This window comes from Giraffa tippelskirchi, chromosome 8 (genome assembly GCF_054371585.1).
Source record: "Giraffa tippelskirchi isolate mGirTip1 chromosome 8, T2T-mGirTip1v1.2.pri, whole genome shotgun sequence".
Taxonomy (NCBI): domain Eukaryota; kingdom Metazoa; phylum Chordata; class Mammalia; order Artiodactyla; family Giraffidae; genus Giraffa; species Giraffa tippelskirchi.
In genome coordinates, this window is record NC_137282.1 from 81504041 (window position 1) to 81529043 (window position 25003).

Below are 25003 nucleotides of genomic sequence, written 5' to 3' on the forward strand. Positions count from 1 at the left end.
ATGGATTATCAGAAATCTGATAGTGGTGCCCTGCACCCCAGTTAGACAGGAAGCAAAGTACTACTGGGGAAGACAAAGCTGATAGCTGCAACATAGTTCTTCTAGAATCGCATGCTTATTCTATGGCCCCGGTTAAGCAGAGGCATGAGTCATTCCCAGAATCAAAGACACAAATTATCTAGAGTAGCAGGCTCGAAACCGGTGTGCCCAGGTAACCGGGGACCCCTTCCTTAGTCACGATATGCAAGGCACAGGCTTCAGAAAACATGAATATTTTTCTGTCCATTTCTTCATAACTTCCTCTGGTTTTCTACATCATATCTACATATTTCTTTATAATATTTGGTGCCTTTTGGACAACCACCACTGTCTACATAAGTATCGATAATAAGTCCAGTAGAAAACCAGACTTGTGCAATTAATTTGCAAAAAAGCTAGCTTCCCATGACATGGAGTTGCTCTCACCCTCAAGAAAAAGGTCCTTTTTCCAGCCTGTCATCAGGATAACTCAACAACAAACAAAGCAACGTGTCCTCTTTAACAATTGCTATAATTCTCATCCAGAAACTTTTGTTTTCACAGTTTTTAAATCAATGTGTATCCTAATTTCAAATTCCAAATTCACCAAGTAAACAAGTGAACTGATAAGAAAAATGGCAAGTGTGTTCTGATCCTAAATCCAGAGCCGCTTGAATACATAAGATCTTAAAGGGGACCAATACCCCACTGTATGTCCCCAAACCAGGGGAGGAGTGCAGCCAGGGTCAGAGTGACAAAAAGGACTGTCTTTGAGTCACAAGGTCATCATCTCCAGCACCATAGCCAGAGGACTAGTCTCTGTGTTTTGAACTCTGGCCCAGGAAGAGACAATACACGGAGAGAGCTGTAGTTTCAAGATCTACTCTCCAGCAGCAGGCGCTGCTTTTGCTTAGATGCCTCTCCTGGGGAGATGCTCACACATCAGCAACATGAAGCCAGAGCTTAGACCTGAGAGGAGGAGACTTTGAGCCACGAAGTGTCAGGATGGAAACTTTGCTTTGGGATGTGCCTATGGTCCTCGTCTATGCCTCGTTCTGTCTCTTCGTGCTGGTGGGAACTTCAGCGTGATGGGCCCACAGCAGGGAGGGGAGAGAGGAACGTTCCACCAGACCTCTGATGTGATGTGCCCACTCACAGGGTGAGATGTCCCACATAAATCTACTGCCCAAGGAAAAGGTCTCTAGTCTCACATCAGCCTTTAAAATGACCCCAAAATGTCATTTTAAATCTATTGACCAAACCGAGGCTTACTGAAACTGCAAGCAGAGAAACTCAAGTTTTGAAACTTGAAACTCTTATGAAAATAGAGACTAACGTGGGGTCTCCTTCTGATCCCCAGATTAGGACTGAGACTCATGAGATTTACCATCACTCTTAAAAATAGATAAAATTCTTCAACCTAGAAATGGACCATCTAATGGGAGGTGGAGAAACATTCTAGGTGCCTGGGTGGGATTATAATATTCGAAATTTTATTAATAGCCAAGGAAGAAATCTAATTTTTTTAGCCTGGCTCTAGGAGACTTATGGACCTTATTTTAACTGACATATATTTTAGAACTAAGGAAACAGCCTCAGAGAAGTGACAGTTAAATACTTAATGTCTTTATTTCTTCTGCCCTAGAAAATGCAGTGTAGGTAAACACCTAAGAAACCCTGGAATGAATATGAACTCAGCGCTGATCCTGGTTTTGAGATGATGTTTAATCATTTGGAGGTACATGGCAGCCCTTAAGGTCCCCTGTTCCCAGGTCATACATTCAGAGCTTCCAGGCGGTTCGCATCATGACGATGAAATACACATCAGTGTCAATGGATGCGCTCACCCCGGCGTAGTAGTTCATGAACTCCTCAGGGGTCACCTGCAGTGTAAAAGTCAGGGGGAAAAAAAAGCTTTGCTTCTTACCATCTCAGTTGAGGCACATCTCCAGGACCTGTAAATGGGAGGGAAATTTCAGTCAAGGAGACTTTTTAGTGCCACCACTGAGGAATAGATCTAGAAAAAGAGAAAAAGATGAGGTTGAGGATGGCTATAAGGGAGTGGCCAAGGGAAATAAAGGAAAAAAGTCTCGAACATTTCCAAACCAACCTAAATGGAAAGTGAGATGCAGATCTTGTCTTCCTATAAGAGCAGAAGCCCATCTGTCCAGGTAAGTGAGACTGAAACTCAGAATAAGAAACGTGTTCTTTAACCACAGTGAATATCATCTTTCTGTGACATGTCAGAAATACCACCCTCATGTTCTTGTGTCAAGACAAGGCATGTTTTTTACCTTTCAAAAATGGAGCTCCATCCTACAGATAAGGAAAGAGATTTCTTGCTAAACACTCCTTGGCTTCATGATTTTTAAGATACATATGATTCATTCCAGGCACAGGGTAAGTTATAAAAGATCCCCCCACTCCATCCCCTCTTGGGTTCTCTCTCCTTCCATGCCTGTTTCAACTAATATGTTTACTTATTCTAAGATTTTACTTTCCTTTCCTTTTAGAGAGAAGAAATACAGTTGCCAATGTATTTTTAAATAGGTGTATGTGACAAGTGTGCTCTAATTCAACTATATTAGCAGACACAATTAGTTGACTCAGGGAAATAATTGTTTTTTGGTTTGATCTCTATGACCAGTGAATTTAGCCCCAAGTACAGACCAGCTTATATGGGAGGACACAGACACCGTAATGACGGTTGTCTGGGAAAGTTATCACTTTACCAGTTAGCCTTCAAATTTCAGTGTCATGAGGGATTGAAAACATCACAAAAAGTGAAATCCATAAATAATTCAAAACCCCTTTCTAGTCCCTAACAGTAAACTCCTCTCTCACCAAGTCTCGGGGAACATTCATATCTCTTCCAAGAATCATGAGTTGACTGACCCACTTGCATTTTGTGCTGAAATTATAAGGGAACAGAGAAAAAAGTCACAGGATCCATCCTTGTCTCCTTCTTTTCTCCCATTCTCTCTCTTTCTCCTGCCTCTCCACTTCTACCCCACCCCATAAAAGAGTAAAAAGCAATAGGAAGAAAGACATTGAATGGAGCTAGTAACTGAGCTGTGCTTATCAATGCCTGGAAGTAGAAATAAAGAATACATGTACAAGAGCTTTTGTTAAAAATTATAGAGTACCATTAATGTGCTCCTTTCTTGAGTTTCTTTATTTCTGGCCTGCTTTGCATTCCCCAGTTCTCCAGCTTTCAGCTCCATCTGGAGTTCCTTTATAGCAACACCTCATTGTTCATTTAAAATGTTACTCAACATAGAAAAGTCTGAATCATGCATCAGGTTTAAGAAACATTTTCATTACTCCTATTAAATGGAATATCCCTGGAAAGTCTTTGGCACAACGTCTGGGCGATAATAAGTGCTCAATAAATATTACTCAGTTCAGTTTAATCACTCAGTCGTGTCCGACTCTTTGTGACCCCATGAACTGCAGCATGCCAGGCCTCCCTGTCCATCACCAACTCCCGGAGTTTACCCAAACTCATGTCCATTGAGTTGATGATGCCATCCAACCATCTCATCCTCTGTCGTCCCCTTCTCCTCCTGCCCTCAATCTTTCCAAACATCAGGGTCTTTTCAAATGAGTCAGTTCTTCACATCAGGTGGCCAAAGTATTGGAGTTTCAGCTTCAACATCAGTCCTTCCAATGAACACCCAGGATTGATTTCCTTTAGGATGGACTGGTTGGATCTCCTTGCAGACCAAGGGACTCTCAAGAGTCTTTTCCAACACCACAGTTCAAAAGCATCAATTCTTCTGCACTCAGCTTTCTTTATAGTCCAACTCTCACATCCACACATGACCACTGGAAAAACCATACCCTTGACTAGACGGACCTTTGTTGGCAAAGTCATGTCTCTGCTTTTTAATGTGCTGTCTAGGTTGGTCATAACTTTCCTTCCAAGGAGTAAGCGTCTTTTAATTTCATGGCTGCAGTCACCATCTGCAGTGATTTTGGAGCCCAAAATCACTTTGGAGAAGGGAATGGCAAACCACTTCAGTATTATTGCCTTGAGAACCCCATGAACAGTATGAAAAGGCAAAATACTACTCAGATTTATAATTATGCTAAGTGAAGTTTCTGTGCATAATATGTGCATGTGTGCAAGCTAAGTCACTCCAGTCATGTCCAATTCTTTGTGACCCCATGACTGTAGCCTACCAGGCTCCTCTCTCCATGGGATTCTCCAGGCAAGAATACTGGAGTGAGTGGGTTGCCGGTTCCTCCTCCAGGGTGTGCATAATAGATTTAGTCATTAAATCAGGCACTTCTGAATCTTTGAGAGGCAAAGATCTTGAATACCAATCTGAATAAGAGTCATTTGGGACACTTGTTAAAACTGTAAATCCTTGTACTCCACCTCCCCCACCCCTTTAAAAACAATCAGATTCTGCAGTTCTTCACGGCTGCTAGCAACCTGCATGAATAATCCATTCCCTGGATGATGAGCACTCAGAGAGCTGGGGGTTTATGCAGAGTCTGTGAAGTTCAGGTGACATCAAATGCTATAACCGCTAAAAACCCCAATAACCCTTACTTTGAGTACTTGAGAACCTACTGTGGCTTGTGAAGATAAATGTCAGAAGATACAGGGTGGGAACTTGAAATCAGCTGAATCACAACTGGCTATTCTGACTTGGGTTAGAGAAAAGGGCAGCTGAGGTTTCCCCTAGCAAAGGGGAGGAACCACCTGCAGAAGGAGGGTAGATACAGCCTGGGACCCCGCGTCAAGATGGGCTAATTTGGGGAAATGACAGTTGACTATTTTTCCACTGCCATCTCAGAGATCAAAGGCCAGCCTCAGAGGAAGAAAACACGGTTCTGCTGTTTCTGCCCCACGCACTTGACTGCCCAACAGAATCTGGGCTCCTTTTTAAAATCTACTTCTGCAATCACTTCAGGCTGAAATGGAGGGTATTTCTCTGCCCCTGGCAGGAAAATGTCAGCAGAAATGACAGAAAGATCTCCCTCCTGCCCCCACCTCCCCTTGGTCATAGGGCTCACCATGAAGTTTCACAGAAAAAAATGGGAGGAAATTCCCTTTAGGACAGGAAGGCTTGTTTCCTCTCCCTATCTCCAGCAACTCTGCTTCCAGCCCACTGCCACACTAAGACTTTCTGTGTGGCAAAGAGGTCAGGAGTCCCTGTCCCCAGGGTCCTGCTGCCCCAGCCACACAGGGAACTCCCTTCCCCATCACCTTAAACCTTCAGGACATCTCAGAGCAGAACCAATCCTGGGTCAAAAATCCCATTTCTGGATGTTGATAAAAGACAGATGACATTCTATATTGGACTTCCCTGGTGGCTCAGATGGTAAAGAAAGAAAGAAAGATTAGTCACTTAATCATGTCTGACTGTTTTCAACCCCATGGACTGTAGCCTGCAAGGCTCCTCTGTCCATGGGATTCTTCAGGCAAGAATACTGGAGTGGGTTTCCATTCCCCACTCCAGCAAATGGCAAAGACTGCCTGCAATGCAGGAAATCTGGATTCCATCCCTGCGATGGGAAGATCCCCTGGAGAAGTGAATGGCACCCACTCCAGTATTCTTGCCTGGAGAATCCCAAGGACAAAGGAGCCTAGTGGGTTACAGTCCATGGATTCGCAAAGAGTCAGACATGATGAGAGACTACCACTTTCACTTTTCTTTCATTCTGTCAGGGTAGTGTGTAATTTCCTCGGTTCTGTCTTGTCACAACAAAAATTTGAAGCGACGGACGTTAAAGCCCTTGGTGCATCACAGCTCTTGGACAGTGTTACAGCTCCATGTTACAGCTCAGTTTTATTTAGAAAATAAAGGAAAATATGTCCTCAAGGTGTGAGGGCATGCCAACCCAAAAGACGCGAAGAGAAGAGAGAGAGAGAATGAGAGAGAGAGAGAGAGAGTGCATGCGTGCGTGTGTGCGTGTGGGAGAGAGAGACCCCTGGCCCTTTGGCTCCTCTTTTTATATGATTTTTTCCTCCCCTTGGGCCTGCCCTATGTAAATTGGGCTAGCCAGGAGTGCTGTTTGTTCTACCTGAGGTCTTCACTCCGGTCCTCAAACCTTCATTTGTTCTATTTTCGTGGGCTTTTCCCTTTCTTGTCTTTTAGCCACTGCCATTCTGGACTCCTTTTTCCTATTCTAGCTACCTAACAATTCCATCTCAGTTTAAATACAGTTATGGCAACAGTATTCCTTATCCTACCAAGCAACATGTTTTGTCACTTGAAGACACAAGTTATTGGAAATGGGTGATTGCTTTTGTCCTTAAGTTCACTGGAATTTAGAAATGGAAGTTCATCTCAAAGTCCACCAAAGATTAAATCATACTGAATTCTGTTATCTGGCATTCCCTTAATGAATGCTTTCCTGAAATGACATTTTCATGTAGTGAAGTGTGACGACAAATGATGCTCAGGAGGATGTGTGAAAAGGCAGGCAGGCAGCATCCTGAGATGCCCTGTGAACCATGTTCCCCAAAATTGAATTATGGTCTCATTGTGAAGTTAAATATGTATTATCATCAAGCTCATTGAAATTAGGCTAGCTGTGTATGGTAAATATGGCAACCACGAAACAGAACAGTTAACCAAAATGCCACAGTCTTCAGATGATGGGTATTTAGTTGTATATGGCTCTTCTACAAATATATGTGTACACACACACAAACACACACACACACATTTTTACTACTTTTATTCTAAGCTTTCTAGTTAGTCACCAATGAAACATTTTTCTTCTATTTATTTTATATATATATATATACACACATACATATATATATATATATGTATACATACATATATATGTATATATACATACATACATATATATATATATATATATATATGGCATAAGTATTTTTAAGGCTTGAGGCCCATTTCCCATTTATAATTACAGAAAGAAATTTCACTAGATTAAGCTCTTTCACTCACCACTCCATCTTTGTCATAGGGTGAGTCAAAGTTATCCAGAAACTTCCGGAACACTTGCTCCTCCGTCCATTCACCGTTCTGGTACTTTGGATGGTGTTTTACATTGTACACCTCTCGAAGGTCTTCAATTGTTATCACACCATCTCCAGTTTTGTCCAGCTTTCTAAAAGCTTGCATAATCACCTCTTTTCTGGCTCTGGACATTGGAGGCTAGAAACATAGGGAAAAAGCCACATACACAAGTTGATGAGCTTTCTTTGTATCATCTGTGATGAAATATCTGATTCCTCTCAATGATGTGCAATTGCAATTGTTTGTGTGCCTTTAAATGATGTGCATTGTGACTGCTCCAGAAAATCCCTAAGCCTGTATTGTCTCCTGCCCCTCTCCTCCATGGTGTGCTATCAGCTTCCGAAAACCAAGTCTCACAACAGCCAGTCCAAACCATGTGAAAGCCAAACCCAGTGGATACAGTGATTCATGGGACCACTTACTCTTAATGTGAGAAGAAATTCATTAAAGTCTATTGTTCCATTTCCATCTTTATCAAACCTCCGGAAAAGCTCTTCTGCCTCCTCCTTTTCCATGACCACAGCATAATCATTTAACCCTTTCACAAATTCTTTGAAATCAAGGGTTCGGTTGTTATTGTCATCCATAATTCGAAACACTCTGAAGATAATATACACATACAAAAAGGAAGAAAAAACACAAAGAACAAGATATAAGAATAAAAATTCAAAGAGAAAGTCACTCTCAAGGTTTTTTGAAGTAAAGATGAAAGTCTTAGTTTCTTCTCTGGTGAGCTTCTTCCCAGCCCCTCAGAAAAGAAAACAAATGCTTAAAAATATGCTGTGTGCTCTAATTATATGCCATTCTGAAAAGGCCAGAGCTGTAAAGCTGATAACAAGAAAAAAAAAAAGATGCAGGGAAGGGGAGGGAGATGGGGGAAGCCCAGAGATTCTGGGCAGTGAAATTTCTCTGTATGACACTAGAGGGGAAGAGATATGACATGCATTTGCTAAAGCCCATAGAACCTCACAGCACAGAGAGTGAGCCTTAATGTATACATTTAAAAAAATTGTTTAGCACATCAGGGAATCCCAGGAAGGAGTACAGATTGTGCTGAGAGAATTCAACTGTTTTATAAAAGTTTGAGACAATCTCACTGAAGGGGGGTGGAAAGATGAAAGTGCTGACTTAAGTAACTCCGGAAATGAGTAGAGTTCATAAGACTAAAGACAACAAGAGCTGCACATAACCTCTGTACTCTAGTTGATAAAGATATTTCTCATGGAGGTACAAGTTGACAATTTCCATGTTGCTATATGGGTACCCTGGATCCGAACAGTTAAAGGATTGGTGGGAGCTAAGCTTCTCACTGTTGGAGTGGGGATTTATAGATAAGCTAGGACAGGGGGCTAGAATGATCTGATCAGTAAGGACTGAGTTGGAGACATCAGTAGGAACTCACATTTAGTTTAATATAAACATAGATGAATACATATAAAATATTTACAGATATGTATATAGAGAGAGTGGTTAGCATATACACCTGTATCTACTTGTTCTGTCAGTTAAGAGAACCTAGAAGTAACACCTCAGTAAGAACAAAAACATCTAGAGTCTAGATCTTGGTTTATAATACAATTCTCCAATAAAAGGAAATGAGCTTCTTGGAGGAACGTCTGATTCTAGAACTGGGGCAGAAAAATATGCAAGATAAGCTTGGAGTATCTTATACCAAAAAGTAAAGAAGTGCTCAAAGAAACTCTACATTGATGGAGATACATCAAACGGACATGAAGCCAACTGAAAGAGCTCCCAAGGCCAAAACTGGAACAACTTAAACAATAAAAGGTGTTGGGTTATAACCCAAAGTATAAAATACGTATCCATGAGTTAATAATGGTTTAAATAAATGATTGAATAAGTAGATAAATGTGGGAGAAGAGATAAATTTCTTTTGCTGAATTTCAAATAAATTATGCTCATACTCTGTCCTGAAGGAGGAAGCCATGCTCCCCAGGCCCTAAGTGTGGCTCTGTATAGACACTTTCCTTTGAAAAGTCCAGTATGGAGAGGCAGAGGGGAAAGCAAGTTTACAGAGGAGAAACCAGGCACTGTCTCAGCCAGGAGACCAAAATCAACACCAATGGTGATAAGCCATTCTGATAGTTGGAGAAGGAAATGGCAACGAACTCCAGTACTCTTGCCTGGGAAATCACGTGGACAGAGGAGCCTGGAGGGCTACAGTCCATGGGGTCACAAAGAGTCAGACACAACTCAGTGACTAAACCACCATCACCCTCATGTTGATAGTACGCGTGCGTCCCTGATTTGATGTGATGAGAATGTCACTTTTTTTCCGTGGCCCCCAAAGAAACATAATTCCAGTCTAACTATAAGCAAAAAAGGGGGTGAAAGGGGCAGCCAACCCTTGAGGAGAAATGGAGTGGGTTTCCATTTCCTTCTCTGTGAGGAGAAATGTAGGGAAGGGCAAAACCAGTAAAGGGGAGGAGGCAGAGGACACATTCACGGAGAAGGCCAAGGAGGAGACAGTATCTGTTCACAGTAGACTGGTTCACAGTGGAAGGGCTGGTAGGGGCATAGGGTGGAGGTGGCATAGATGGCAGGAGAGACTCAACTGAATGGGCCAGGGAGCAGACGAGACAGTGGCTGTCATGAAGGGTCTACACTGAGGACGAGAATGTGGCCCCAGCACGAAGGTGGAGGATGGACTGATACAATGTTGAAGGGAAGTGGGCTGGTCTTCCCATTGGACCACGACAGCCTGGCCACCAGGATCCATTTGCCCGTATCCTGAGCTTCTGACAGAGCTGGGCTTGGTCTGAGAGTGGGGGACTGTTGAAAGTGACATTCCAGCGCTCAGGAACCTGTTGGAAAGGAAACCTCACAGCCACCAGATGGGAGGTTGGAGTTCCCCAGCATGGCACTCTGTATGTCTCTAACACATAACTTCTCACACCAGGAAGATGCCCATCCCTGTGACTCTTGGTGTCCTGAGTTCTCCATGAACCTTGGAGAAGCCTTGCTCGCCCGTGAAAGCCCTGAGATAGCACGATGTCCCACCCGTGGCAGGCACTGGGTTTAGTCTTTGGCAATAGGCAACACTCAAGACCCACCCTTAGGAGGTTTATAATCTCTTTCCACTCAGGTTTCCCAGGCCTGAGGACTAATCCCACAATCAGAGGGCCAGGAACAGGAGCTGTTCACCTGTGAAGCTGAGGGAATCCCTGGGTGGCAGGTGATTCCGGTGTCCCTGGAAGTGATGGAGAAACAAAATCTGCAACTACCTCTAAATCCCTATTGCTCCCTCCCTATTCTAATTCACTATCCCTCTTTGGAGGGAACTTTCAAATTTTACTCATGCCAAACGTCTGATCCTAAGCTCGGATAGCACATCCTTTGCTTTAATAGCACATCCATTGCTTTCTCTGGACATACAGAGTCACTTCTCAGCCTCTCCTGAACCCTACTGAGAGCTTGACGTCAGCAGAGGCAAACTATTACATTTAGCGTGGATAAACAACCAGGTCCTACTGTAGACCAAAGGGAACTACATGCAAGTCTCTTGGGATAATTCAGCCCTTAGCGTCACAGCTTTGGGGACTGTCTCTCTCATTACCCTGCTTGTAGTTGTTCAGTCACTCAGTCATGTCTGACTCTTTGCAACCCCATGGACTGCAGTATGCCAGGCTCCCTTGTCCTTCATTGTCTCCCAGAGTTTGCTCAGACTCATGTCCATTGAGTCAATGATGCCATCCAACCATCTCATCCTCTGTCACCCCCTTCTAGGTGTCTCTAATACCTGGGCGTGCTTCTTCCTTCACTTTGATTTGTCCCGCTAGCTGCACTTAAGAATCAAAACTTGTCACAAGGGACCTCAGAAATTAGTGCTTCCAAACTCTGCATTTTACAAAGGAGGAGCTGAGACCCAGGAGGAGGTGACTTGCCCAAGGGCCCATGGCTAGACTCAGCCTCACTTGGCCACACTCTGCCTTTCTCCTTCATCTCCCTGCAGCCCACAGCCCAGGTCCTACCTGCCAAGCCCTTTGATGCCCGCTGAACCCCTGGCCAGGCACTGCAGGCGGAGCCTCTCAATGGGGTCAGTGGCCACGGTGAGCTTCTTCTTGGCCTGGATTGCCATCTCTCGGTCGTGGCGTGCGGTCCCTGACATCTGAGAGGGAATACACACTGGTCAGTGGGGTTCACGCCTCCCCGCATGCCTCTGGCTCAGTAGGGTGACCACAGCCTTGCTGAGAAGGACATTCAAAGCACACTCTCTCACGCACTTCCTGAGAACCATCTCAAACTTCCCAGAATCTCCAGATTTCAGCTGCAACAACCGTGTCCTGGCACATTTATTACTGGCTTACCTAGTCCTGAGAACATCAGATCTCTGCAGCCTGGACAACAGTTTTAAATATACAGCCATCCTTGATACACTTTCAACTCTCAGAAGCTCTCTTCTCGTCACACAAAAATAAGTCTCATTTCTCCAAACACTTTTTGAGCCAGGCTTACCTGCTTTGTTCTTTTATCTAGAATTTTCCATATTCCCTTTGACTGCAGATTTAATATTCTCCTTTTTGGTCTAATAATTAATTTTTGATGCTTCTGTCTTCACGGAGATTCTCAGTATTGGGCTTTGCTGATTCCTACCAGTAATGAGTATGTTTTCCTGGGTTGACTAGGCTTCCCTCATGGCTCAGTGGTAAAGAACCTGCCTGCCAATGTAGGAGACATGGGTTCAATCACTGGATCGAGAAGATCCCCTGGAGAAGGGAATGACAACCCACTCCAGTATTTTAACCTGGGAAATTCCATGGACAGAGGAGCTTGGTGGGCTACAGTCCATGGGGTCACAAAGAGTCGGACATGACTGAATGACTAAGTACAGATGAATGCCTGGATTGACTGGTTAGTACCCATTAACACCTAAGTAGCTTCTCAGGACAGAGAAAGGTAAATAGACTCTCTCTCCTGAAGAATAGCTATATCTTTTTTCTACAGTTTGCCTTTTGTGTTTTAAACATTCAGAAACAGGAGAGATGGTGGCTGCAGGGAAGCACTCCACTTTTCAAGGCATGAGCAACGTACTAACTGTACCGACACTGTAGCCAGGCATTGAGAATCCACATAACCGTGGAAAAGTCACGGAGCTGGAAACCTGGAGACCCAGGTTCTAGGCCTGACTGCAACCCACTGCTGGTGAGGTCTGAGCAAATCTCGGGGCCTCCGATTCCTCCTCCTGTGTGAAAAGATTAGATTAAATGATCTTTAACTTCCAGCTCTGCTCCAAGAAACACTAATCTTCCTATGAGCCCACTGACCCAGTTAATTGGGGAGATTTCAGAAATTTCTTTTTCAGGGTGAGTTGTGAATAAAAGGAACAAGACAGCTTGATGGATATGCAAAAAAAATAACATTCATGGTGCAGAAAATACTGGTGTTACAAGGGTACTGCCCTTGACTCAAAGGCTCCCCTCTGCCCCCAGCCCCCAGGTGCTGGCATTTCCTCCTTTCATCAGCGATGATGACCCTCTTGCCCTCCAAGGCAGCTCCCTCCAATACAACCCAGAAGGTCTCCCCACAAAGTTCTCAAACTGAAGGTTTGTATGTAGGGGACAAGCTGTATATGAAATATCCAGCAGAGGCAAATCCATGGACAGAACACAGATGGTTTGCTGCCAAGGCCTGGGAGGGGGGCTGTGGGAGTGGCTGTTTCATGGGACAAACTTTCCTTTTGCAGTGCTGGTACTTGATACAGATGATGGCTGCACAACAGGAAGATTCAACCGTACATTTTTAAATGCCTGATTTTATCAGGGGTGGATTTCACCTCATTGTTTTAAAACCCTATGAGCTAATTACTCCTATGATTCATATTTCACAGATAAGGAAATTGACGAGCACAAAAATCAGGCAACTTGCTCAGCTCCCACCATCATCGTGGCTCACGGAAATTCACACACCATCAGGACTGCAGAACCCCGAAAGGTCATCCAGTGCCACCCCTTCCTCTGGCAACTTGGAAACTGGAGCTTGTTGGTTAAGGACCTGCCCCCAAATCCCTGCCAACAGTGAAACTTGGGGCTTCAGACCAAGCAGGGCTCCACCATCTTTGTGAATACTACAAAAGCATTTCAAAGTACAATTTGATGGCCCCCAGGCAGAGGAGAGCAGGGTAGAGTTTGGGAAAACACCCCACCTGATCTGACTTTGCAGACGTCCCTACCCAGTGACCCCACAAGCAGTTACCTCCAGAATCTAAGCTGATATATCCAGGAAAAAATTACATTCTCTCCTGCCATCCAGCCTACCACGGTACTTGAAATGCCCGTGTTAACTACCTTTTTTAATCATTTAATGACCCACTTCATCAACAAGTAGCTAATGCTTATCATGTGATAGTTTCAAAAAGTGAAAATGTTAATTACTGAGTCTGTCCAACTCTTTGTGAACCCGTGGACTGTAACTCACCAGGCTACTCTGTCCATGGGATTCTCCAGGCAATAATACTGGAGTGGGTTGCCATTTCCTTCTCCAAGGGATCTTCCTGACCCAGGGATCAAACCCAGGTCTCCTTCATTGCAGGCAGATTCTTCACTCTCTGAATCACCAGGGAGACACCACCGGAGCAAATTACTCCAAGAAGCAAGCCCTTGATTGAATAGCTTAGAAATGTGAACTTCGAGTACTGAACTCCTCTAGTTAGCAAGGCAGGAAACAAAATTTGCTAAGAACTGAGGGCTTTGGAGAAGGAAATGGCACCCCACTCCAGTACTCTTGCCTGGAAAATCCCATGGATGGAGGAGCCTGGTAGGCTACAGTTCATGGGGTCGCAAAGAATCGGACACGACTGAGTGAATTCACTTTTTCTTTTCACTTTCATGCATTGGAGAAGGAAATGTCAACCCACTCCAGTGTTCTTTCCTGGAGAATCCCAGGAACAGGGGAGCCTGGTGGGCTGCCGTCTACGGGGTCGCACAGAGTCAGACACGACTGAAGCATCTTAGTAGCAGCAGCAGAGGGCTTTGGAAGAAGGCAGAATGAGTCGAGTTTTGGTGAAGACCATACTCTAACTTCTGAAGTTTGCATGAAGGTACCAGGGGAGGAGTCGGTTCCCAAACGTATGTCACCGGCATCACAGCACTGAACAAGCGTCCCTGACTCCGGAGGACCCTCTCTCAGCCGGGAGGAGCCTGCGTGCGGACAACAAAGCCCATCCAGCCGGGCCTGCGCCAAGCAAGAGGCTGCCCTCCGAAGCACGTGGCTGCAGCGCCACCTTGTGTTGGAACCGCGTCTGCGCAGGTTGCTGGGTGAGGCGCCAGTTCGGTCCACCCTCTCAACAAACACCTTTAATAAGCGCTGAGCACAGGGCTAGAAGTCGGGGGCGGGGGAAGACAGACAGCTGAATCAAGGGAACTCAGGAGATGAGGCTAAGCAGCCTTGGAGTGGGGCTTTCTCAGAACTTGTCAGAGGAGGTGAGGGTGGTAATCACCCAGGCGAGGGTCGTGGGAATGCGAGAAGCAAGAGAGCAGTTGTCTATTTCCCAAGTGCGAAAGCCAGAGTGAGAAAAAAAAAAAAAAACAATTATAACTAGAGAAACAGAAGTATTTTAGTCTGATTGAAGACTAGGGGTGTCTGTAGTGGCGGGGGTGAGAGAGAGCCGTGGAGATCCAGCGGGGATTTGGGAAGGGGAAATTGGGAGAAAGATAAAACTGGGCAGATGAGCAGGCATCAGATCCCCTAGACCCTCGGACACCACGGTAGTGAGTCTGGAGTCTATCCTGAGAGCGGCAGGAGGCCACAAAGGGTTTCAAGCCAGGGAACGGCCGTTTGTACCGAAAACCCCTCTGGATAAAGTGTGGGGAACGGACAGGAACGTGGGACAGGCTGACTGTGGGAGGTGAAGCCAGGCTGGCATCAAGCAGAGGAGAGCTTATGCTGCCAGGAAGGCGGTGTTGGCGGTGGGGACAGAGAAGATGAAGCGATCCATCCGAGATGGAGAATAAGGGCCCAGGGGCTGCGGAGGGAGAGGGTTCCAGGCCCCGGCCAGAGCTCTCGCTTGTGGCTCCGCATCCCAGACCCCACGGGGGCAGGCCTGGATATTTCGGGCAAAGGATGAGTGGAGGCGCCAGCAGCAAAGCCAAAGGGGGCTGGCTATGGTCACCGTATCTCCTGACACTGGACCTGGCTAAGGCTCCGTCATTCCACCGTCCTGGCACGCGGCTGCCTGCGACTAGCTAAGTAAGCTCTCTGCCTGCATTCCGGGAACCGTTGTGGAATGGGTTACGGAAAGCTAAACTTGCATGGAGGGCTGTCTCTTCATAATTCTCAGAGAGGTTCATGGAATCTCTCGTTGGTTTCAGAGAAAAACTTGAACAGAATCTTTGGGGAAGAGAGAAACGCTCAAGCCCCTGGTTGCTCTTTACTGGGTTGTCTTTGGTGCCATCTAGTGGCATTGCAACCTCCCGCCCTGTGCCGGCTCCTCTCTTACAACAACACAGGTGGATCTAGTTAGAACACACAATGTTTGAAGGCAATAACTGGGGAAAACTGAACCATCTCTGCTGACTCCAATCTATTCAATTTACTGGTCATTACTACGGGGTAGATGGCAAAAACAACAGCGGTTCCTGAGGGTGTTTCCCCATAGAAACTATTTCTCTAGAATAAATATTAGATCCCAGTGTGCAGAGTAGCCTAGCAGGTGGCTAGCGTGTCCCCATTCTGAGACTGAAAGACTTAAAATTTGAAAAGAGTCGTGGTTTCTGCAGTAAAGACTGGGAAAACCCCAGAAAAGGTATAACGAAAGGTGTGTGTCTGGTTGTTGATGTTGTGCGAGTTCCGTTGTCTACTAAAGAGACCTTTAACATCTCTAGATATGCGAGGGACTATGCTAATTCTGCAGGTGATGTTATAGAGCTGTGGTTCCAAAGAAACATGATCTTGCCTCCCAGGGGACATCTGACGATGTTTGGAGACATTATTGGTTGTCACAACAGGGCTGAGGTATGTTACTGGCATCTAATGAGTAGAGGCCAGAGATGCTGCTCAGCGTGTGATGAGAGCCCTTGACAATGAAGAATTCTCCAGTCCAAAATGTCAGTCGTGCTCAGGTGGAGAAGCCCCGCTGTAGAGAAAGACCTGGGACCAGCAGGGGTGCTGAGATCACCACTGAAAAATAGACATGCCCACCCTGCACCCAAAACACAGCATCTCTAGGTGTGAGTGTTGGGAATCTGCATTTTCATGTTTCCAGGTGGTCTTTACTAATACACACCTAAGTTTGAGAAGCTCAGCTGTTAGAAACCAGGTCACTCTTTAGTGGCAGGAGCAAGATCTTGAGGGGAAAGGCTGGGGGCAAGGTTATAACAGCAAGTGGAGGATGCAAGCATGAAGCAAGGACAGGTATACTGACCATTATAACCAGGCCAGAGACCAAGTCCTTGCTCAAAGCTTTGCACACATCAGCACGCTGCCTCCCATGGAGGATTCTAGTGAACAGAAGTCCCTCACCTGAGAATGTGCCACAAGACAGAGGCAGAGTCAAGGCTGATGTCCACTTCTGTCACAGCCGCTATGTACAACAGTTAGGGCAAGGTGCTGAGAAATTGCTTTGGGAATTCAGAGAAAGACCATGAAATGAGATGAGTGAGAGGCAAGGCTTCAAGGAAAAGATTCCTTGGAGAACTGGAAGGATTTCCCGATAGAGGAAGACAGCGAACGGCAGTGCAGAGCAAAGCAGGGCACTTGTGGGTCCTAAAGAGGATCCCTCTGTCTCACCGTGGGGTCCTTCCTTGGGTTTTCGGTGCTAGAGTATCAATATTAAAGGTTCTGTGTAATTTCCTTCTGGTCGAGATGAACAATTTTTCTTAGTCTCTTCATTTTGGAGTGGCTTCCCTGGTGGCTCGACAATAAAGAATCCACCTCCAATGCAGAAAACCTGGGTTTGAACCCTGGGTTGGGAAGGTCCCCTGGAAAAGGGCATGACAACCCACTCCTGTATTCTTGCCTGGAAAATCCCCATGGACAGAGGAGCCAGGCAGGCTACAGTCCATGGGGTTGCAAAGAGTTGGACACGACTGAGCAACTAACTCCTTTTGGAGCCTTAGTGTTATTTATTTGTTAATTTGCTTGTTTTAATAAAATGATGTGTGAGGTGGTTTTTCCCCCACAAATTATTTTTTAAATTATTTCTACAGTGTATGAATATATGAAACATCTGGTTTTGTTTGGATTGCAAACCTCCACATAAGATTTAATTTATTATGATATTTAATCTCACCTTTAATGATGTAAGTACACTGTGGAAATAAAACGTCATTTAAGTCTGGCATCTTATCAAATTTTCTCTGCACAAAAATCATTTTCTCAAGATGTTTAAGATTCAGTGTTTTGGTTATTGTCAATATGTTTCCCTAAAGCCCATGTCTGAGAAGTCATAGTCTTTATTCTTTCTACTGACCTTTGGAATGTGAATTAATTTCTTATTTTAACGTTTGTGATACGGCACAATTTAAGAAAAAGTATTTCATAAATATTATTGTTATAAAGTGTTTATTTCACACATCTTGAAATTTCATTTTATAATCATTCAATCAGGGTTAAGATTAGGGCTAGGTAAGGTACATGCCTAGGGCACAATGTTTAAGGAGGCCCTCAAATCTCAGGATTGTACAGACATCAACCCTGAGTTTGCCCAGGGCCAAAAGTAAGTATCTCCTTAAATATTTTGCCCCAGGGACCTACCTCGATTCACCCTAGTCCTGGTCTTGAATGCAGCATATATTTATTGAACATCTATTGTGTGCCACAAAACAGCAGTGAATAAGACAACCACGTTCTTCAGGGTAGGTTTAATTTTGTTGAGTTTGAATCACAGTTGATTTTATGAAATAGCCAACTGGCTGATTCCAATCTCCTTTCTCTGCTTATTTTGCTTTCAGTTAGGTGGCCATGTCTCTCTGGCCAAAGAGACTCAACTGAAAGTGCTGAGGGCTCTGGGAGAAATCTCCCATATCTTTTGCCTTCTCATGCCTTAAACAAGAATGTGATATCAGGAGCTGTGGCAGCCTTTCTGTAATTGTGAGGAAAAAGCCAAGGGAATCACAAAGATATCAACCTAGAGCCCAACCATCACTGAGCTACCAAACTGGTAAAGCCAACTACTGGACTCCACCCTCCCATCATGTGAAAAATAAAGCTTCTATTTGCTTAATCCAATGTTGATCAGGTCCTGTCACTTGAAGCCGAAAGTATTCCTAACTGATATATCTGGCAAAAGCTTATTCCTGCAGTGTTTGAGTTGACCCTAGCAGGGAGAGATAAGAAAGCATTCCTCAATGATCAATGCAGAGAAATAGAGGAAAACAATAGAATAGGAAAGACTAGAGATCTCTTCAAGAAAACTAGAGATACCAAGGGAATATTTCATTCAAAGATGGGCACCATAAAGGACAGAAATGGTATGGACCTAAGAGAAGCAGAAGATATTAAGAAGAGGTGGCAAGAATACACAGAAGAACTATACAAAAAAGATCTCCATGACCCAGGTAATCACTATGGTGTGATCACTTCCTAGAGCCTTAGGAAGCATCGCTACAAACAAAGCTAGTGGAAGTGATGGAATTCCAGCTGAGCTATTTGAAAATATTAAAAGATGATGCTGTGAAAGTGCTGCACTCAATATGCCAGCAAATTTGAAAAAGAGCAGTGGCCACAGGACTGGAAAAGGTCAGTTTTCATTTCGATCCCAAAGAAGGGAAATGCCAAAGAATGTTCAAACTAGTGCACTATTGCACTCATCTCACATGCTAGCAAAGTAATGCTCAAAATTCTCCAAGTCAGGCTTTAAGAGTACGTGAACTGTGAAATTCCCAATGTTCAAGCTGGATTTAGAAAATTCAGAGGAACTAGAGATCAAATCATCAACATCTGTTGGATCACTGAAAAAGCAAGACAGTTCCAGAAAAACATCTCTCTCTTTAGTTGCTAAGTCATGTCCGACTCTTGTGACCCCATGAACTATAGCCTGCCAGGCCCTTCTGTCCATGGGATTCTCCAGGCAATAATACTGGAGTGGGTTGCCATTTCCTTCTCCAGGGGATCTTCCCAACTCAGGAATAGAACCCAGTTCCCCTGCATTGCTGGCAGATTCTTTACCAACTGAGCTATGAGGGAAGCCCAAAGCTTTGACTACACCAAAGCCTTTGACTGTGTGGATCACAACAGACTGGAAAATTCTTAAAGAGATGGAAACACCAGACCACCTTACCTGCCTCCTGAGAAATCTGTATGCAGGTCAAGAAGCAACAGTTAGAACCGGACATAGAACGACAGATTGGTTCCAAATTGGAAAAGGAGTACGTCAAGGCTGAATTGAGTACAACAAGAAGTACTGCCACACTGCTTATTTAACTTATATGAATATTACATCATGCAAAATGTCGGGCTGGATGAAGCACAATCTGGAATCAAGATTGCCAGGAGAAATATCAATAACCTCAGATATGCAGATGACATCACCCTTATGGCTGAAAGCGAAGAACTAAACTGCCTCTTGATGAAAGTGAAAGAGGAGAGTGAAAAAGCTGGCTTAAAACTCAACATTCAAAACACTGAGATCATGGCATGTGGTCCCATCATGTCATGGCAAATAGATGGGAAATAATGGAAACAGTGAGTGATTTTATTTTGGGGGGGTTCCAAAATCACTGCAGATGGTGACTGCGGCCATGAAAATAAAAGACGCTCCCTTTTTGGAAGAAAAGCTATGACCAACCTAGACAGCATGTTAAAAAGCCAAGATATTACTCTGCCAACAAAGGTACGTCTAGTCAAAGCTATGGTTTTTCCAATAGTCATGTATGGATGTGAGAGTTGGACTATAAGGAAAGCTGAGTGCTGAAGAACTGATGCTTTTGAACTATGGTGTTGTAGAAGACTCTTGAGAGTCCCTTGGACTGCAAAGAGATCAAACCAGTCAATCGTAAAGGAAATCAGTCCTGAATATTCATTGGAAGGACTGATGTTGAAGCTGAAACTCCAATACTTTGACCACCTGATGCAAAGAACTGACTCATTGGAAAGACCCTGATGCTTGGAAAGATTGAAGGCAGTAGGAGAAGGGATCAGATGGTTGGCTGTCATCACTGACTCAATGGATATGAGTTTGAGCAAACTCTGGGAGCTGGTGATGGACAAGGAAGCCTGGTGTGCTGCAGTCCATGGAGTCGCAAAGATTCGAACTTGACTGAACAACTGAACTGAACTGAAATATACATTTCTTCCAAACTCCCTGGTTTTAATGAAGACACCCTTAGAACCAACCAGGTAACTTCTAAATATCCCATTTTTCAGGTGCCGTAAGACTTTCGCCTCAGTGATTTCAAACCCACTGCAAAGACCAAGCCCAAGTGTACATCTTCCTCCACTTTTAGATGGGAATTAAACCTCAGCTCTGGTCACCACTTGCCCTTTTGCAACACTAGTCACCAAAATTGCCTACTTAATAATTATTTTACATTTACTTAAAATGCTCTTTTTTGAATCATTCGTCTATTAATGTTTATTTTATAGCCACTTTATTTGCAACCTGTGTGCTCTTAATTGATACTTCTAGAAAGCCAAAAAGTGTTACTGGATAGAAATTCAATATCAGAATGCCACCTTCAGTGTAAGGATTGTGTCCAGCTACTCATAACAGAAACAGCTTGATTTTTTCTAAAAATGGTACAGGTAGACTTTCCTTTCATATCAAAGAAGTCTGGAGACAATTCAAGTAGTCATCAAGGTCCAGAAAAACTACTATCTTTACCTTACCATGGTTGTTTTTCCTCAAAGATGCCTAAATTTACAAAATAAGTACAGCAGTGCCAGCCATTACATCACCGCCCAGGTAGCCAGAAAGAGACAGATGTGAGGGCAAGAAGAATGTACTTTCCAGCTCAATCAGCCTTTTATAAAATGGTTCCCAGAAGACTCTACCCAACTCCTTTCATTTAAATCTCATTGGTCACTCCTGCAAAAGAAGCTGGTTCTGTGGTCTCAATGTTTGTGTCCCCCAAATTCATATGATGAAACCCTAACTCCCAAAGATGATAGGATTAGGAGTTGGGGCCTTTGGGAGGTGCTTAGGTTTTGAGAGCAAATTAGTACCTTGTAAAAAATGCTCTGCAGAGACTCCTCACCCTTTCCGCCACCAGTATGAATCACAGGTTAACTTTGATTGTGTCTTTCTTTTCCTCTGTTCAGACTAGTTTCAGGGAATTTGGGGAGGTGGGTTTGGGCACATACACTTAAGGTATATAGTGAAGTGAAAGTGAAATCGCTCAGTCGTGTCTGACTCTTTGCAACCCCATGGACTGTAGCCTACCAGACTCCTCTGTCCATGGGATTTTCCAGGCAAGAATACTGGAGTGGGTTGCCATTTCCTTCTGCATAAAGTATATAAGGCAGAGTCTCCTCTTCGCCAAGGACCCCGATGAGGTCATTGGGGTCCTTGGCTAAGAGGAGACTCTGCCTTAGGCCCGCCGGTGTAATAAACTGCACTCCACTATCTGCATTGTCCTTCTGAGTGAGTTTGTTTCCTGGAACACGTGGCCACAACAATAGAAAGGACTATTGCTGAAGCTGAAGCTCCAGTATTTTGGTCACCTGATGCCAAGAGCTGACTCACTGGAAAAGTCCCTGATGCTGGGAAAGATTGAAGGCAGAAGGAGAAGAGGGTGTCAGAGGATGAGATGGTTGGATGGCATCAGTGATGCAATGGACATGAAATTGGGCAAACTCTGGGAGATGGTGAGGGACAGGGAGGTCTGACATGCTACGGTCCATGGGGTCACAAAGAGTCGGACATGACTGAGCAACTGAGCAACAGCAACAAGATGCACCCCGCCACCTCCACATCATGACCCATCTTCACATCCATCTCTGAAGCATAGCTCAGCTGGACTTCCTCCCTTGGTCTCTCTTCAACTCTGTCCTTTCCTAAATCACAGAGACTCCAGGTCCTGCCTCAGAGAGCCCCTCTCCACTCCAAGTACCCCTGCCAGTTGGCGAAACCTCAGTGCTTATGGAGACAACTCACCCAACATGCAGTCATGTGGTTGCTGGAGATCCTTGGTTTCTACCAACTTCCTCTGCTCACTCTTTATACATGGCTTTCCAAGATCCTCTCTTGCATTCTGTTACCAGTCAAGGCTAGTCTCATCTTGAAGTAAAAAATTCAACATCCACTTTCTTTCCACCTTTCAGCTTCATTCTTCCAACCCTAGATGCTTGGACCTTACAAGGCCTTTATGTGGAGCCCTATATCAAGGTCATAGGGCAACAGATCCAGAATGAACCAAGCTCCAGGGCAACCACTGTCATGAACCATCCTGTATGTCATGAGCCATCCTGTCCCTAACACTTTGCATCACCATATTAGGCAAGGTGGGGACAAAAAGACCCCTGACCAATGGCCTAACACCACCCATCCCAAAGGAATTTTCTTTGTCCTGAAGCTATAAAAATTGGCTGCAAGCCCAAGAAAGTGTTGGCTCTCCCTTGAGCCAGCCTGCTTTTCTAAAAGCATCTCCCACTCTAGTAAACTCTATTCTCTCGTTTTGTCTCATATCTAAAAATTCTTTTCCAACCCACGCTCAGGCTGCTACAACACTCTATAGACTCCTAATGTTGCATTTTCACCACAGCCATTATTACCTACCTTGTTTTCTTTTCTGGACCCATTCTTTCCCTCTCCATTCTAGACGTCTTAGTTCATCATTCAGACCATTTTATTTCTTTGGTGACTTTTTTGTCAGCCCTCACCTGTCAGTCTCCCACACTCCCTCATGAATGCCTGCCTAACTTGGCTCATTGTGTCTGTATGTCCTCTCTTTAAAGGCAGGATGCAAGCTGCACCTGAACAAACCCACATACCAGGGTGCACAGGTACCTTCTGAAACACGCAACTCTACTCTTAGATGACATTGGTTAGGGTCTTCTTCCAATCTTTCCAGAAGCTAATTTAAACCTTTGCCACTCACCTTCACACCTTGTCTTGAAATTCATAGTAAAAATGGAGCCACCAGATATGAACTCACTCACATGACTCTTCTCCAAGTCTGTAAAGATATTTGTCTCTGAGACTATCTCCACTTCATCCTCACTCCCCCCAGAGGGCATGCTGAATTACCTCCCATCGAAGGAGAATCTCTCCACCTACAGCATAGATCCCAGCCTCTCCTGGACCCTCAGCAATCAGCTATGCCCTCTCCTCCTACTACTTGCCTTTCTGAATTGAATACTTAGCTCGTTTTCCAGCTTTCTTGTTTTTCATTTACATAGATTTAAAGCTCTCCCTAACCCTCTACAGGCTTCCCAAGTGGTGGGTGCAGTGGTAAAGAATCTGCCTGCCAATGCAGGAGATGCAGGTTGGATCCCTGATCAGGGAAGATTCCCTGGAGAAGGAAGTGGCACCCTACTCCAGTATTCCTGCCTGGAGAATCCCATGGACAGAGGAGATTGGTGGGCTACAGTCCATGGGGTTGCAAAAGAGTTGAACACAACTGAACACATGCAGCCTACCTTACACCCAACAGTTTATACCCCTCATTCCCCCATCCTCATATTTCCCCTCCCTCTCTATATCTGTAACCAACTCCTCCCTTTCATTCATGAATCTGCAGTGGTCCCTCAGCCCTAGACTCCCTCCAGCTCTCGCCCTTCAAAGCCAAACTACTTGGAAGAGACTCTGTTTTTAACTTTCTAATGCCCCGTTCCTACTTCAGTCCACTGCAGTCTGGTCTTCACTCTGTCACTCCAGAGAACATACACTCAAGAAGTCATTACCAGCCTGACTGCCAACTTCAACAGTCACCCTATTTCACTCCGCCCAGCAAGACATTTTTCAGTCCTTCTTGAAGCTCTTTTCTCTCAATATCTATGAATCTAACTTCCTATCTCCCTTCCTCTCAGGTCTGATCTCTTTGGTGTCTCCCTTGTCTTCTGCCTGCCTTTTTAAATGCTACTATTTTCCAGGATTCAATGATTTATCCTCTTCTCACTCTCATATATCCTGTAGCAATCTCAGCCTCATCAACTGTTTGTTACAACTCATCCCATATCTTTATTCCAACTCATTCACTCTCCTCAGCTTCAGAGCCAGATCTCAAATTTCCACACAAAAAGTGCACTTCAATAACCTACAAACATTTTGAGTTTAATGTACCAGAACCAAACTCATTATCTTTGCCTTCTTGTTATTCCTTGCCTCAGGAAAAGGCAACACCATTTTCCAGGTCATTAACTGAACATCATCCTAGACTCCCTTTCACCCTCTGCCTTGAATTAGCAGCCAATTCCTGTAAAATATCACCATTTTGACACCTCCTGAATCTGTTCCTTCCCCTGCCTCCATTACCATGAATACCACTTTAGCCCAGGACCTGGTCCTCTCCTATTTCCATTATGGAAATTTCCCCTCAACTGGTTCCCAGCCTCCAATCTTGTCCTTCCAATCTATCATTCAGATGACTGGCCAAGTGATCTTCAGAACATAGAAATCCGAATTGCATACTCAAGTCTAAGATCCTTTGGTTGCTCCCCACTGTGTACAGGTAAAGAGCAAACATCTTAGCATTTGATGTGTACATTGGCCCTGCCTATCTCTTCAGTCTTTTTTCTACTAAAATCCATCCCTTCACAATCTATTCAACATCCATACTCACTCATACTCCACAAACACATCATGGTGTTCTGGACCTCTGTGCCTTTGTACATGAACTCCCATTTTCAGAGACACCCTCCCTCCCTCCTTGGTCTAAGGAAATCCTACTCTTCTTGTAGAACCACTGTGGTGAAGCCTCACATAACCACTCTCTTCAGAGTAAAACAGCCTGCATCTTCCTTGGTATAATCTGTGCAAAGCCCATAGACATCCACACTGCACTATGATGTAACTCTTCTCTTTCAGGACTGCCTGTCCTACTAGGTCCTTAAAGGCATAGACCTTTAAGTTTCCTGTCATC

At 44.5% G+C, this 25003-nt stretch overlaps 1 protein-coding gene across 7 annotated transcripts; it reads right to left on the reverse strand.

Annotated features, from left to right (window-relative positions):
• Positions 1-1622: 1622 nt before the first annotated feature.
• Positions 1623-15227, reverse strand: CAPSL (calcyphosine like). 7 transcript variants are annotated; one of them, XM_081517337.1, is made up of 8 exons: positions 13903-15227; positions 12720-12757; positions 12081-12231; positions 11505-11707; positions 11021-11157; positions 7451-7628; positions 6957-7166; positions 1623-1901 (listed from the first exon to the last, which is right to left on the reverse strand). In XM_081517337.1, the coding sequence occupies exons 5-8, from the start codon at positions 11155-11157 to the stop codon at positions 1800-1802; spliced, it is 627 nt and encodes a 208-aa protein (XP_081373463.1). In that variant the 5' UTR covers positions 11505-11707; positions 12081-12231; positions 12720-12757; positions 13903-15227; the 3' UTR covers positions 1623-1799. The 7 variants fall into 7 exon arrangements, with proteins under 7 accessions (XP_081373463.1, XP_081373468.1, XP_081373469.1 ...); XM_081517342.1 differs by lacking the exon at positions 12720-12757 and having other exon boundaries at positions 12085-12231; positions 15177-15227; XM_081517343.1 differs by lacking the exon at positions 12720-12757 and having other exon boundaries at positions 12090-12231; positions 15177-15223.
• Between the last annotated feature and the right edge of the window lie 9776 nt (positions 15228-25003).

Bases quoted from the DNA above. Each gene is read 5' to 3' on its own strand.
- CAPSL (XM_081517341.1), bottom strand. From the start codon at position 11,157: ATGTCAGGGACCGCACGCCACGACCGAGAGATGGCAATCCAGGCCAAG. The intron at 7,629-11,020 runs GTAGGACCTGGG...TATTATCTTCAG, and splicing joins GGCATCAAAGGGCTTGGCAG to AGTGTTTCGAATTATGGATG. The intron at 1,902-6,956 runs GTGAGTGAAAGA...TTTACACTGCAG, and splicing joins CCTATGACAAAGATGGAGTG to GTGACCCCTGAGGAGTTCAT.